The following is a 15,060-nucleotide window of genomic DNA, read 5'->3' as shown; positions in this document are numbered from 1 at the left end:
TACCCAGGGAATTGGCTGTAGAATGAGTGACAGTGACAGTTCCAATAAAAGTGATAGTTGTGATGAAACATCTGATGATCTTAACTTTGATAATAAGGAATTGATTTCAGATGGCTGCATTCATTACACACGCCGTTGCAAATTTGTCAGTCCTTGCTGTCAAAAAATTTTTACATGTCGCATCTGTCATGATGAGGAAGTGACATCACACCAGTTAAACAGACACGCCGTCGAAGGACTGGTATGTTCATCATGTGACTGCAAGCAGCCAGTTTCAAATAAGTATGTTCACTCTAATACTTTGTACATATTTGCCAAATGAAATGGCCTCGTTTTTGTAATTGTTTACATTTGGTGTCATTAATCCCTAAGCAAGTTTTTATTTCTGTTGCTGTTTACAATATGTAAACCCGAATTTGAAGTTGTAATTGTTTTTTTACCAGGTGCATATCTTGTGGAATTTCATTTGGAAATTACTTTTGCCCAGTTTGTTGCATGTTTGATGACCGGGATAAAGGTCAGTTTCATTGCGACAAATGTGGAATATGCAGAGTTGGAGGCCGAGATAATTTTTTTCACTGCGAAAAATGCGGACTTTGTTTACCCACGATAAAATTAAATGCACATAGGTATTAAAATGAAATTAAGTTTACAGTATTTTTAAAGCACTATGATTTTCTGTCTTCTTGTCACAAACAAAAAGTTCATACACAAACTACTGCATCAATGCGAACTTTGCGTACTCATGTGTACAAAACATGGGTACAAAATTTTGAATTATTCCATTTTTTTTTAAATTGCTTTATTAGCTATTTTCTTTATTTGAAAAAACAGATTTAGTGAAATAATGGCATAGGCATGTTTTACATTGCTGAAGAAATAATGTTTAATTTTTCCACTTTAACAATTGCATAAAGTTAAGATGGCAAGATTACTAGACTGGCGTTGATGCCAAGTATTTTCATGGTTATTTCAGGTGTATAGAAAAAAGTTCACAGAGTAATTGTCCGATTTGCATGGAAGACATTCACACGTCAAGGATCCCCGCACATGTTCCGAAATGTGGCCATTTAATTCACTCAAAATGTTACAGGATGCTGCTAAAATCGGGAAATTTTCGCTGTCCTTCGTGTGGAGTGTCCATGGAAGACATGAAACAATACTGGGAAAAGGTTGGTGATCCTACACCAAAAAAACAAGCTGTCGATCTAGCGCCTTGTTTTTCGAACATAACCGACATTTATGACGAGAATGTAGTATTTATTAGTCATAACGCGAAAGTAACAATGGAACCTTTCAAGTAACTAGAAATTTTTGGAATAGAAGTTGTTAGTAAAAGAGATAAGCTTCTAAGAAAACAATTTTCGCGCTTATCTTAACAATTCTTTGACACATTCGTTTTTCGAATCTCGCATGATTTGAAAACAGCACGCTTGAATGCGAAATTCTACGTTGTCATACCGTCGAGTTAGTTGTCAACCCGTCTTCAAAAATCGGATTGTGATCTCATTCAGACGTGGGTTTTTCTGGTTACACCAAACTAGCTTTCAATACGCTCTGTGAAAATCTCAAAAAAAGTGATAACAAGTTGTGAACTACTGGCTGAAAAGTGTAACTTTGCCCAGTTAATATCCTGACAAGACTCACTCAACCTGACCAACGCCCAAACGCGTCATATCCCAAACACATTTCTGTCGTGGGCATAGCCTAATACATCCTTAATACACGCTTTTCTTTTTAAAAGCATAACGTTTGAAAGCATATGCGAAGAGCAGTCAGTTATGTTTAACTTCCAAGTATTTTCGAATCTTTTTCGTTAGTGATTTTATAATATTGTTTGTACTTGAGTGTGTTAAGCATGATGCATAACTTAGTTCTCAAAATTGCAAACTGTAAAGTATAGGCCAGTTTATAACGCCAAATTTCATACGCCAACACAGCAACATGTTCTCCTACAAACACGATGACAATCGACCTGAATCCGAATTAGAATCAACCCAAAATTCTAAGGTGCAATTTCGAAATTCACACCCAGACCTTTTTTGAACTATATCCATTTCGTCTGAGTTTTCTCCTGAAAAGGCAAGTTTTTTAGAGTGTAGTGAGAATTAGTTTGGAGTGACGGGGATATAAGAAGTAATTTCTACTTTTCCTTAGTTTTTTTCGCGTTTCAACCAAATTTTTTACCGTTGCAAATAGCCTATTTGATACCCATCACTGCATACAACGCTGAAATCTTGTTGCAATTATGTCAGTTATGTTCATATATGTTTAACATCTGTTTCATAGTTGGATGAAGAAATTCAAGTTACACCAATGCCATCGGAATATTCGGACATGAAGCAGTGGATATTGTGTCAAGATTGCCAAAACGTAAGTTTGACCGGATAGTGTAGTCTACTTAAAAGTGGACCTTCATTTTCCAATGTAAACTTTTTCAAAGTTACATAACCGGTTTTAATCAATTTTCAAACCTTCTTTCTTTATAGGTGAGCCATGTTAAATTTCATGTTTTGGGCATGAAATGTGAAACTTGTGGTTCATACAACACTTGTGGAGCAGATGGACCTTCAAACAGCGAAGGGACCCGAGTGTGATAAGTGAGAATAAAAGTCATTTATAAACGTTGATGTGATCGAGCGTACATAGTTGCACACATAGATTCGGACAGATGCGTCTGCCATCAAGTCACGTTCACACCTGCTTGTCTTAAATCTTAAGCAAAATTTGTGACGCGGTTTTAGTGTTCTGGGCAATTTTGGTCAAAAGAATTACACGACTTTGTGCGGTCAGTGGCAGATCCTGGTCAGCTCACCAAAAATTTTACCTAGTATGATGGCTTTATGAACGACTCTGCAGCAGTGGTCGTTTTTCTAATTAGTTGACACAAGCGGGAGACGCAAATAACTTCAGCATCATGAGTAGTGATGTGTTGTTTAAGAAGGCGTCAAACACCAAAAAATGCCATAAAGTCCTTGTTTGTTTTGTTATACAGTGAATTTACTAAAAGACTGATTACTCGAAAAATCCTCCATAAGGCTCTCTGAAATTTTGCGTGTCAATTTAGTATGCTTTGAACTACCATTCCATAAAATGCCATCAAAAAACCATGATTCAAAGTTTTTAACAAAGGCGCATAATCGACACTATAATTTTTGGCCTAAAAAACGATTTTAGCTACTTTCATGCCAATTTTTAGCCTAATTCTTCATAATAAGCACGCCACCTGCTAGAGTAATTCCCAGGCTAGAAAACAACACCAACCATGCTGCCTTCTTATTGGTCTAAACAGGTTTTTAAAGCCCTACGTAAGACGTCCAACAAAGGCATAGAGATCTTAGTTTTAAGTGTTTGATGTCTCCTTAACCGGTGTTATTTCACAGAAAGATTGCTTTACTAAAGGAAAAAATATTAAAATAAAACATGCAAGATATGCACAGAGCAGTTGTATTTTGAATTTTCGAAAGTATAACAGGTAACTTGATTATATTAAGTTACGTTTATTCGATAATAAATAATCATTCACAAACGTAGTTAATATTTTCAGTGAAGAGACATTTGTTCAAGGTAGGCTACGTAAAAGCTCCTCAGGTGTCACAGGCTATTTACAGCATTGTGCTCGTTAAGCGATTTACATTACCTATTTTAGTAACGTAACATATCGTAACTAGGCCTACAGCAAAATGACTGGCCAAGACAAAGTCGATATCATTGGCATTGGTTTGATAGGAAGAACCTGGGCTATGCTCTTCTCCTGTGTCGGATTTAACGTGATGATTTATGACGTTGAACGTTGCCAACTTCAGGGAGCACAACTGTACGTAGAGCAACAGTTGGATGACCTGTAAAATCAGGGCAGTTTGTTAGCTGAGAAACAACTTTCTCTTTTAAATACCACTGATAGTTTGTCCAACGCTGTTCAAGCTGCCAATTGTATTCAGGAATGTGCTCCTGAAAATATTTATCTGAAGATGGATATATTGTCAAAGTGAAACGAGCTTTGTATGAATGATGAAATGATTCTATCGAGTCCCGCCTCTTATATTTTACCTTCGAAAATCTTCACCGGGTTAGCGGCGTTTCACAATGCATTGTGAGTTGTGACTCACTCATGTAATCCACCTTATTAACGCCCCCTAGCAGAGATCGTGCCCCACCCTGAAACAAGTGCGCATGTTGTAAACAGAACACGTGAAATGATGAAAAAGATACGCCAGGAATCCGTAATATTAAAACGAGAAATTGATGGCTTCGCTGCGAACAGGCTGCAGTACGCAATCCTGAATGAGGGATGCCAACTGATGGAGGATGGTTTTATGACTCCAGAAGATTTTGACGAGATCTTCACTATTGGCTTGGGTTTGAGATAGGCTATGTGTTTATTGGCCCATTTAAAACGATTCATCTCAACGCCGAAGGCACAAAATGTTGCATGCAGAGATACGCTTTTCAATTCAAAGGAGATCTTCAAGTTTTGGCCCAATACCAAGTTATGATAGCAAAACTCTGGATTATGTTGAACAACAGATGACTGCTAAAATACCTTCTGTTCCGGATGAACTAAAAGTGTCGACAGTTTATAGATTTTTAGATTAATGGCATTAGCTAAACTTAAAAAACAAATAGGTAATCGGAAATGAACACAAAATGGCAAGTTTTTTGTGTACAACGTTTTCTTCTTTTTGCATGAATCGTGCTGTTTGTTCCATAGTAATTGTTTTAATCACTTCTTACATGTCTGGTTTTGTTTTATACAGTTATAATGTCTTTTCCTGTTTACCGAAATTTTCTCTAAGTAGGATTGTACTGCATTAATGTGAAATTCATTGGAAATACATTGTCGATGTACCAGAGAAATTTCTATCTTGCAATGATGGGTATTGTCATCACATCTTCCAAAGACTGTCATTGGTGTGCATTCTTGTTGTACAAACTCGGGCAAATCAACAACGCCCTTCCTTAGTGTTATGGCCACCAGAAACCGGGCTCTTGCCCAGGATGGGGTTTCTTTTACTGTGGGTTTCTTTTCCCATCCTCTGATGTACAGCATTGAAGCAGTTTTCATTCATCAGTTGCTTGAATACACCACCTGCTCGTCTGCCTAATTCTCGCTTTTTCAACTTATGTTTTATGGATTTAACTAATTATGGGTTTAGTGGCTGTGCTAGTTGTTACCAGCATGTACCAACGTTATTTCTTTTGAGAACGTTTTAAGCGTTTTCGGTTTTGTCACGTTTTCCTGTTCATTGGCGCGTGCTAGCAACAACTCGCTTGATTTTTCGTGCCCACAGCGCTTTCGGCGAAAAATAAAAAGATTGATTGATTGATTGACTTGGCCTATATGGGCAGTTCTATTTATATGTCCATTTAATTCATTGTGTTTTGCGATGACCTTAAATTAAAATGATTATTTACATCCGTCTTTCGGACTTAGTCCTGCTTCATCGTGGCGTAAAATATTGCATTTCATTCTTTTGGCGTAAACCGCTGGATTCCAAAATGAAAGCTTTCCAGTAGGCTTGTGCGTAGTTTGAGTAGTCGTCATTGCCAATCAGGGCCGGCCTTAGAAGGTGCAAACCCTGGTATACACAACCAAGAGTACATTTTGGTCTGATTTCATCTCCAAGACGTTGAAATACACAAAAAATGTAATGGTTTTATATTTTATGATATGACAAAAAAGTGCTCAACTTGAGCATTTGCAAATGCATGCGAGTTATTAGACGACACATGGTTTAGGGCTAGGCAGTAGTGGTTTTATGTTGAGGCTAGCGAAGCGGTCGCCTCAGGCCCCCCTTCAAGAGCCCCCCCCCCTGTTTGCGTATACGCGCTCTGAAAGAACAAACATTGCATACGAGTATCCTTTTTGACTATGCGCAGGCCTTTCCAGGGCAACAGTAGGTTATTGGTTAATACTAATTAGTATTTGCCTAGTGCAATTGCACCAGAAGCAAGTGTTCAAAGACGTATATCACTGATTTTAAGAAAAGATTAACTAAGATTGATATTCAAGTCTTAATGATATTCAAGAAAGTTACGTTTTGAGTTCGGTTACCATGGAAAGATGAAAAATGCCTTCAAATCAACAACTTCTTTGCGAAATAATGGCGGCCAGTAATATTTTATGAAAATTTTTAAACCTTGACATGTACCGAAAATCATCTTTTTCATTTTATTATTATTAGCTGAAATTGAAATGTGAAAACATAAGTCTTTAGTTTTAAGGATGGAATGTTAAGTGTAAATAAAATGATTTCCTACAAAAGTATAGTAAGTTAGTACAAATTTACTGCAAAAATGTTTTTCAGTGAGGCAGCTTATATTTTTGTATATGGTGGCCAATGGCCATTAAAGACATGCCAATCCATCAATCATTTTATTTCTCTTCAAAAGATAACTATAGAGCATAGAGGATAAAACCATAGCAGATTCACTGAAGAGCAACTTTTTCTATTTATTGGCTAAATTAAACGGGCGGCAATCTAAGTCAGCATCAGAACGAATTTGAGCACCAAACAACTAATGCTAACCGTAACCTAGTTTTTTTATAGTGATCATGTCCCGTTGACTTTTGACGGTGCTTATTGACACTTGCGTTCTATTAAACTGGAAACATGCTTTTTAAAGCCACTTAAACTGTTGTAGTTTGATCAGGCGATAAGGTACGACTTAGCTAGATCATTTGTCGTTAACTTCGTGCCTGCTGCTTGTCCCGTGAGATATGGTCCTTGATAACGATGGTTGGTAAAATTGCGGTTTGAGATTGAATGCATGTGACGGGTCCTCTCTAAGCCATTACATACTGTATATCTGTTTGTCTTATATTTGTGTTCTGGTCATAAATGTTTTTCGTTCGTTGTTCCTATTTGCAAACTAGCATCAAATATTTGAAAGCCGCCAGCAAAAACAACTTTACATAAAACTCGCTCTGGCATTGTGACCGCCGCTTGATTCAGATGCATGTTTCCAGGTTGGGCTTCATAATTAAATTATAACCACCGTGCAAAGAAATGTCGCCGTGATTTGAATAAGCTTCAGTCTCATTCGCCCAAGGTCTATATCAGACAGTGATAGCTCAAGACGCATGAGCAGTTGTAAGAGTGGTTTCGCACAGAAACATTTCTCAACAGCACCGAGTAAAAGTTCGTATAGTTTGCGTTCGAAACAGCACTCTCGCATACAGTTTGCTTAAGGATGAGCAAAAGGGAAGGAAAATATTAATGAATTCCAGCAGCTGTACAAGGTTGATATATTCTTGTCATTTAATTTCTATTATTTCAACCTCATGATGTATGTTATAGATTTCTTTTTCAATAAGCATTTATAGTTATATATAGCTTTGTAAGATTTTTGTTGGTAAAAAGGCTTCGCCTAAATTCGGTACCGGTAATTGTTTAAGAATCAGTTATGTAGCGTTTGTACACAAACCAGACTTTCCTTATTTCAAGATAACCACATTGCTTGCATGTATCGGCTTCATAACTATAACGTCTATCTTTGTTTAAATAAGAATTGAATCAATATCAAAATCGATTTGAGACCGTCAAAATTGTAATAAGGTTATGACGTAAAGCATGGCTTTGATCAATTTTTGGTTGTGAAACTTCGAAAGTATAAGCTTGTGAGCCTGCTTGACGTACCTACACCGCAAATGTTTTGAATGCATTGTACCTTGCGCATTGCGCAAACGTTTCGCTGTAATATTAAGTTGAGTTCAATTTTGGAACATTTTTTAAAACACATTTACACATCTACAAGTACGAACTATGCATAGGTAGACAGTAATGAAACCAATTTAGGCTTGTTCAACTTTCCTATACTGTTCAACATAAGTTATAGAAACGTGACAAAATTATTTATACAGATTCTATAGGTGCAATAGAGGCGTGTGTGAGTTGCTGTCTACTATTGTTTACAATTATTTAAGACAGTACTTCTGGCGATGCAAAATCGAGAGAGTTTTCAAACCTGCCGCTTTTTCAGAATTTATGTAAGTTGACAGAAACTATACTTAGATATAGAGAATGTTTGCAATTAAACCTATATAGGCTTAAGCATGCATTTGTGATGTTATAACTATACTATATATGTTAATTAACATTAAAAGAATTTCTCTTGAATTAATTTCATGTTTTTTAGAAATACATTCAAGTTATTGGATCAGCTATTCATGGCCACTCTATCTTTTTTGTGGTTATACCAGTCTTACTAGCCATCGTGTTTGGTCTGGTCATGTTAGCAAATACTGGACGCAGCCGTGAAGTCCACCAAGTCAACGTAAAAGATATGTTTATTTCCCCAAATGAAAATGTGGAAAAAATACGGGAATTTGACAAGGTATGCTTACACGTAATATACTGCATATATTTATCACGTTACCTTAAAAGTTTAATTACCATTCATTTATAATAGGCTAAACGTCAGATAACTTTTTTACATCCATGGAAGTTTGATGAAATTTGTTTTGGTTTAAATATTGTTTCAAATATGTTTCCTTATCATCATACGATAGCTGATTAAAATATATACTGTTTGTTGAGAATTTAAAAAGGTAAGTTTCCTTTCTGCGTCAAGTTTTTCTGTTTTTTTATCATGAATCTAAACCCCATTTTTGCATTATTTAAACGCCATTCTAAGCAAAAGGTAGCAAGCTTATTTATCACATTCCGTTCCGCTTTAGCTTTCTTGATATCAGACAAAGATCTGCTCGCTGTCCATTAATTCTTCTCAATTCGTTTCAAGGCAAGCATTAGTTCGCTTCTCTGACACTTTTCAATCAACTTTATCTTAAAATCGATAATTTTTATCGTATGTAGGTGACTCGTTCGGTCTAGTTCTTTGAATACGATCACATCTGACAGAGATGACTATTTGTCTGAAGCAAATTAAACGTTTTTGAGAACTATTGTACAAACGAAATATGCAGTAAAGGCATGTGATTGGTTGTACATTTGTCCAGCGTGCAAAAAGCTTAACACACTTAAAATTGTTAGTACATGGATGATAAAGCCTAGCTTAACAATCTTTTTTGACGGCGGACAGTTGACTACTGAAATAAAACAATACAGTGTTAGAAAAGGATTGTGTTACAAACGCCAAATAAATAATGTTTTTGCAAAAAAAAAATCAAAAATACAAACACTATTTTGCATAAAATTAACCACATATATATGTAGTTATATTCATCCATCACCATCTTTATTATTGATACAAACGGAACAAACTGCTGCTCAATGAATACATATTAAATGCAGGAATGGTTTGGAGACACTTGGGCTTCAGTTGGAAGCAGTAGGCATTGCGGTTATCTGTTGATCAGAACGAGACAGGTTGTTGATATCTTTACAGAAGATGCTTTAAGCGTGGTCTTGAAATTACACGATGTAGCGATAAACATACGCGTCGAAGATCCAACAAATGGGAACACTATTACTTACGAGTGAGCACGTACAACAATTAATTGTCTTCAGAAAAATGATTATAAAGTCTTTAAAAGTTACTAAGTTATTTTTAAATCAGAAGAAAAAACTTTTATTATTCAAAATTATTATTTCCGATTTAGTGAACGCGTACTGTATAAGACTTGTTGGATGAAATTACACTTGTTAAAGTAGATTTTAGTGATCGTACATATAATGAACATTCTTCACAATCGTTTTTCAGGGAGGTTTGTCAAAGAGTACCGCCAACTCTTGGAAGAAACGAAACCAGTAGTTACTGCTTGACCGATCCCCTGATGGACTTGCTTCTATGGTTGGTAATCAAAACTATTATTGTATAAGTTAAAGAAAAAATCTCATAAAGGAAGTCTTGCTGTTGTAGATTAAGTTTTAGTCGGCAAGACATTTTTTGTGCTATATAGAATTAAACTGTTAGAACTAAGGAAAAAGTCGATGGAGTTTAGTTGGAGAATTCGGTTTAACGAAACAAAAGTCGAACCAACAAGAAAGGCAGATATTTATTATGCATTATTTATTATACAGTTCCATTGCGGTTCCATCACATAAAGTCGTACTGAAGGTCGAAGAAAAAACTCAAACACTAGAAGCGCTGCTCTCTCCAATTTCATCCTATTCCAACTCGAATGACCTAACCGGCTCCGGCTCTTCCTCTCGTTGCCTGAAGATGGACAACAGAAGAGGTAATTCAACTCCACAGCTGGTTTTCTATATCCAATAAATGAGGATTCTGTTCGGTTTTATTACAGTAATAAAAACTCGGTTGTCTGCAAAATTTATGTGAATAACTATACCAGTTCATATGGGAATGGATTGTGGATATAATTATAAAAGCAATTAATAGATATTTTTGTAATTTTTGATATTTCGAATAAAATCTCAATATAATGGCTTCAATTAGATATAATATATCACGTGTGATTATCGCTTTGTGTGTTGCAAATCGGTGTGCTGCAAGTAAACATTCCTATGAATACGCCGTTTGGAAACTGTTGCTAATTGGTAGAAAGGTAGCATAAAATCACCAAACCACTATACGTCATGATATGTAGCTTATGTAAGCTACTGGACATTTACGTTTCACTTGTATGTTTTTCTTTAACAAAGTGCTTTCTTTGTAAACATATGGCATTGAAAAAATCGGTTGTAATCGAATTGCTTACCATCAATTTCTGTTGCCGTTGCAGTTTCACTGGGATTGAGTGTTGGCCTTATTGACAAGGATGCTTTGCACACCCTTTCTGCTAGAGCTCTTCGAACCTTTTTTTTGCTGCGAGATGCCACAAAAAATGAAAGAAGAAAAGCAAGGTCTGCTTGGATTTAGCTAATTTTTGAGACTATATGGTTGAAATAAAGAAAACCATAAATGTTGGTATTGCACTTGGTAGATTAGAATTGAGATAATCTCCATGTAAATATTTTTCTCTGATGTAATTTGCTAAAATAAAAGGCTGAGAACTATTGACACTCTCCTTAAAATTTTCCAGTTTTTTCATCTTCAGGGTAACCTATTGTACATTAAGGCATTTATAAATGACATCTTCACGAACAGTTTTAGTCGCAATTGTTTCGCGCGGTTACCACAAAGTCTACATTGACACTTTTTCTGCCCTGTCGTAGATTGTGGTTATACAAATTCGAAGATATCTTTTCCTCACTTGATGAAAGGGACGTTATTCTGTACCCATTTACTACGCAGAGTGTGAACAAGGCTTGGTTACAAAACATCAGTTTTGGCGTATATCACGCCATCGTCCTGTGCTCCATTGATTTCTTGCTCATCCTTGTATACGTCAATTGGTTAAACACTCTCTGTTTGTGAGTTGTAACTAAATCAAGAAAAAAATAAAATTATTTTTCATTTTCCATTCTCGACTCTGTAAACTGTTATATCTGTGCAGTGGAATGTGAATACATTCTTCCTCAATACATCCAATTGGACAAAATATATCTTGATTGTCAACAACATTACTTTTTAGTGGTGCCTACCTTGGAGCGTGCGGGGCAGTTAGTCTGACGATGTCACTCTTAAGTACATATACCATTCATTTGCTTATGTATGGCACTCTTGATTTCAATTTTGTATTGTGTGCCCTTTTTATAACAAGTGAGTAAAATTACGTTTCTAAATGTTTGTATCTTACTTATATTGCTGTGTATAATTGTGCGTTGATGATTTATTTAAATTTTAGTTGTCAATGGGTTGTTTCAATCATCTTATGCAAAACGGTATCTATACAATGAGACCTGTTCAGCTTGCGATGAACCAGACTGCGATGAAACATTTGTCCAGACCTACCAAGAAATATTTTTATTCTGTATCGCTTTAACCTTCATTTTTGCTGGCAGTTTCGCTATGACCGCAATACCTTTTAGTTTGTCTTCTTTGAGAAACATGTGCGTTATGAGCTGCATAGGTAAGTGATAGCATGAATAAGTTCCATCAGACCGGCCACCGTATACAGAAAGATATCTCTTTATTTCGTATTATCGTATATGTGGAAGGATTGACTTATCAACAAGTTAGTGTATGCAATAATATTTCATTTAGGAAGTAAGGTATTGATAGTCTGAGCGATAAATGCAATTGATCCGGTTGCCGATCAGATTAAATCAAACTTCAATTGTCAACTTTTATACATTCCGCAGGTTTTACACTGACCTTCTTGTATCAGGTCACGTTTTTTCCAGCATGTATAAGGCTGTATGAAGTCAAGCTGAGTGAGTTGACCTTTAAATGTTGCACAAAGCTCGGAGTTTCTCATGGAAACAGAAGGCTTCGCCGTGCGCCCAAACTAATGTCCGTTAGGTATTTGCTGACCGGCGTTAGAAACAATTATCCTGAAAGAAGTTTCAGTAATTTTTTGCTTATTTTGTAGAATTGTTGAGCAGCAGGGTTCAAATTCTCGTCGCGTTCATAGGAATGTTTCAGCAAGTAAACTAACGGTAGATAAGCAAATACACAGAACACCAAATACAATACACGTTTCTGAAATTTCTTCAATTTTGTTTTCTTTTTAGTTTTCCCTTTGCTTGACTATTTACCTTAGTCTATATGTTGCTCTAGAATGTTTATCAAAACAAGATTACCGTTTCAGAACTTAAAAAGGAAAATGAGAGATTGGATCGACGCATACATCGAAAACGTAACAGCCAACTGCATTCGTCCCATTGGAGTGATTATCCTGCTTACTTATATCTCATTTTCTTACGTTGGTTGCGTTCATTTCACGGAGCAAATTAGTATGAGCCAACTTCTTTCAATGGTTAGTTGTTTACCTCACAAATATCTACATATTTTCCAGGATAATTATTGGTTAATATTGTAGGTATGATGACAAACATGTTTGTGTAAAACGCAGGACAGTGCTGCTTATAAGTATTTGAAAGGAGAAGAAAATTACTTTGACACTGTTGGCTGCCGCTTTGTTGTCATGGGCAAGTTTGCCGGGAATCCATGGGATAAAAATGTGAGAGAGGAATTTTTTGAAATCCATGACAAATTGATACAAGTCGAAGCCGTTGATAACATACTTTCCAGAAATTGGTTCTTGGCTTATATTCAGTGGGTGGTTCTCATTATAATTATAATTGCACTATATACTTAGTATTATACTTAAGCGTAGCATACTTTAGTTCTTTTTTGTTTCTTTCTATTCAGGGAAATCGCGTTACTCGATTATTTTGTATTGACTGACTGTTTCTGCTTGTCCCAACAAAATAAAAATCCACCATGACACTTAAATCACATTTTCAAGGTATTCTTTAAAGGAGCTTTCAGTCAGAAACAGCACAATACCTATCTGGGAAAAGCAGCGAGGCTGTTGGAATATATGAGGATGATTACTCACCAGCAGACGAAGGCTATTCCGCTTCAACCGAAAGCGAAGAAATGGATATAAGAACCGATAAGGAGCTTCCATCCCTTATGTCCATGCCAGAAGATAAGGATTGGAAGACGTTGTGGGAAAATTTCACTCAGTCCGATGAGTTTAAGCATTACTATGCTCGTGACATCAACTATTCTTCGGAGTCGCATTATGCAGAAGGTGATGGGAACGCTAAGAAAGGTTTCACTGGGTTCAGGTAAGTTAACAAAACTGAAGTGTATTGGGCGCATCTTTTTGTGTCGTATATAGCTAATTTTACCATTTCATATGTAAGCTATTTTACCTTCAGTTTTCAGGGTAGGACTATATTTATTTGTTTAACTTGCCTCCATTTTATCCAAATCATATGCAATTTGTTTAGGTGGATATATCACATGCGTCATGCATCTTTCACAGACGAACGATTACAACTGTTACTAACCATTAGTGAATTGTTGAAAGAAACCAATTTTTCAACAATAAACTCACTTTACATTGACGCTCCAGAGTTTGATTGGTGGAAAAGTATAAAAGCAGGGGAATTTAACAAGCCAATGATTTATCTGCTGATATTTAGCGTTGGTAGGTACACAGGAGATTGATCACATAATTTTTCACTTCTGCTGGAAAAAGAGTTGACATTATACAGATTTTAAGACAATTTGCTAAACAAGATACACTTTGTTGACAGTGACTATTTTTGCTGCTGTTGCTATTCTGAAGTCTGCGTTGGTTGTTTTCTGGTGTGCTGCAACTGGTACCTCGGTATCTTTCGGAATTACAGGAATGTTAAGTTACTGTGGCATCGGACTCGATTCTTTCACAATTGTTTGCATTGTTTTCAGCTTTTCATTTTCAGTCGGTGTGGTTTCTGACATGATTTTTCTTTTTGTAGGTACGTATAGTTTTTGTTTGCTATAGCTTCAATTAGCCAACTACTGGTAGTACCGAAATTAAAAATATATCAAAGAACAATATTCACGAGTATGTGACAGCAGATGATAAATAGATGATTATAACATGATCTGATTTTTATTTTTTTAAAGCGGGAAAAAATGGCGGTCGAGCTCTATGGGCAAACATTGCGTTGCGCAGGTGCGGCCAACAAGCTACATTCTGTTTCCTTCTCGTACTAGTATGCTCTCTAATCCTCGCCTACCAAGCTTCCTACATGTCTCGCGGACCGTTAGTGGCTTTGATGATTTCAACATTTTTCACGGCTGGTCACGTGTTCTTGTTTTTACCGGTTTTATTGACGGTGTTCCCGCCTTCTAAAAAGATAACTCGTGGTCTTTCAAACGTGACAGCGGAGGAACCGATTAACGACAAGCAAGTACACAGCACGGGTATCTCCATGGACAGCAAATCTAGACCACACCTTCACGCGAGAAGATACTTCTACGATTTCCAGAGAGCTTCTAGTTTTCGCTCTGATGAAGAAGATGCAAGAATAGAGCAACATGTTACCTGCTTATGAACTGAACAACAAAACAATTTGTCGCTTGTTATGAAATAGGCTTTTCCGTGTCGCGTTGTCCCAGAATGTTTGTATGTGAAAATAACCGGTGCGAAGTTGCTTTCCGATTATTTATTCGGTTACTTATTCAAAGAGTGTACTTTTCACCTGACTGTATAAATATTTTGATCTGAAATAAATTCATGAGAACTGGTGTAAATTTGAAAAAATTCTTACAAATGCAGATAAATTCATTCAAGTTTAAATATATTTGTGT

At 36.3% G+C, this 15,060-nt stretch overlaps 2 protein-coding genes and 1 pseudogene across 4 annotated transcripts; all 3 read left to right on the top strand.

Moving 5' to 3' along the window:
• The first annotated feature begins 20 nt into the window (after positions 1-20).
• On the top strand, positions 21-2,628 carry LOC143444306 (RING finger and CHY zinc finger domain-containing protein 1-like). Its single transcript, XM_076943496.1, has 5 exons — positions 21-282; positions 444-629; positions 977-1,172; positions 2,290-2,373; positions 2,490-2,628. The coding sequence occupies exons 1-5, from the start codon at positions 23-25 to the stop codon at positions 2,595-2,597; spliced, it is 834 nt and encodes a 277-aa protein (XP_076799611.1). The 5' UTR covers positions 21-22; the 3' UTR covers positions 2,598-2,628.
• LOC143444303 (patched domain-containing protein 1-like) lies at positions 2,490-14,997 on the top strand. 3 transcript variants are annotated; one of them, XM_076943492.1, is made up of 18 exons: positions 2,490-2,600; positions 7,865-7,990; positions 8,140-8,337; positions 9,255-9,439; positions 9,664-9,753; positions 9,984-10,141; positions 10,646-10,766; positions 11,079-11,276; positions 11,438-11,565; positions 11,651-11,875; positions 12,108-12,258; positions 12,338-12,404; positions 12,557-12,724; positions 12,821-13,023; positions 13,230-13,544; positions 13,710-13,909; positions 14,019-14,222; positions 14,374-14,997. In XM_076943492.1, exons 2-18 carry the CDS (start codon positions 7,943-7,945, stop codon positions 14,802-14,804), a joined length of 3,090 nt encoding a protein of 1,029 aa, XP_076799607.1. In that variant the 5' UTR covers positions 2,490-2,600; positions 7,865-7,942; the 3' UTR covers positions 14,805-14,997. The 3 variants fall into 3 exon arrangements, with proteins under 3 accessions (XP_076799607.1, XP_076799605.1, XP_076799608.1); XM_076943490.1 differs by having other exon boundaries at positions 12,108-12,267; XM_076943493.1 differs by lacking the exons at positions 2,490-2,600; positions 7,865-7,990; positions 9,255-9,439 and having other exon boundaries at positions 8,210-8,337; positions 12,108-12,267.
• On the top strand, positions 3,684-5,327 carry LOC143449495 (lambda-crystallin homolog pseudogene; annotated as a pseudogene).
• Positions 14,998-15,060: the final 63 nt, after the last annotated feature.

This window comes from Clavelina lepadiformis, chromosome 1 (genome assembly GCF_947623445.1).
Source record: "Clavelina lepadiformis chromosome 1, kaClaLepa1.1, whole genome shotgun sequence".
Lineage (NCBI taxonomy): Eukaryota > Metazoa > Chordata > Ascidiacea > Aplousobranchia > Clavelinidae > Clavelina > Clavelina lepadiformis.
The sequence above is the reverse complement of the archived record's forward strand: the minus strand, read 5'-3'. Positions and strand labels throughout refer to the sequence as shown.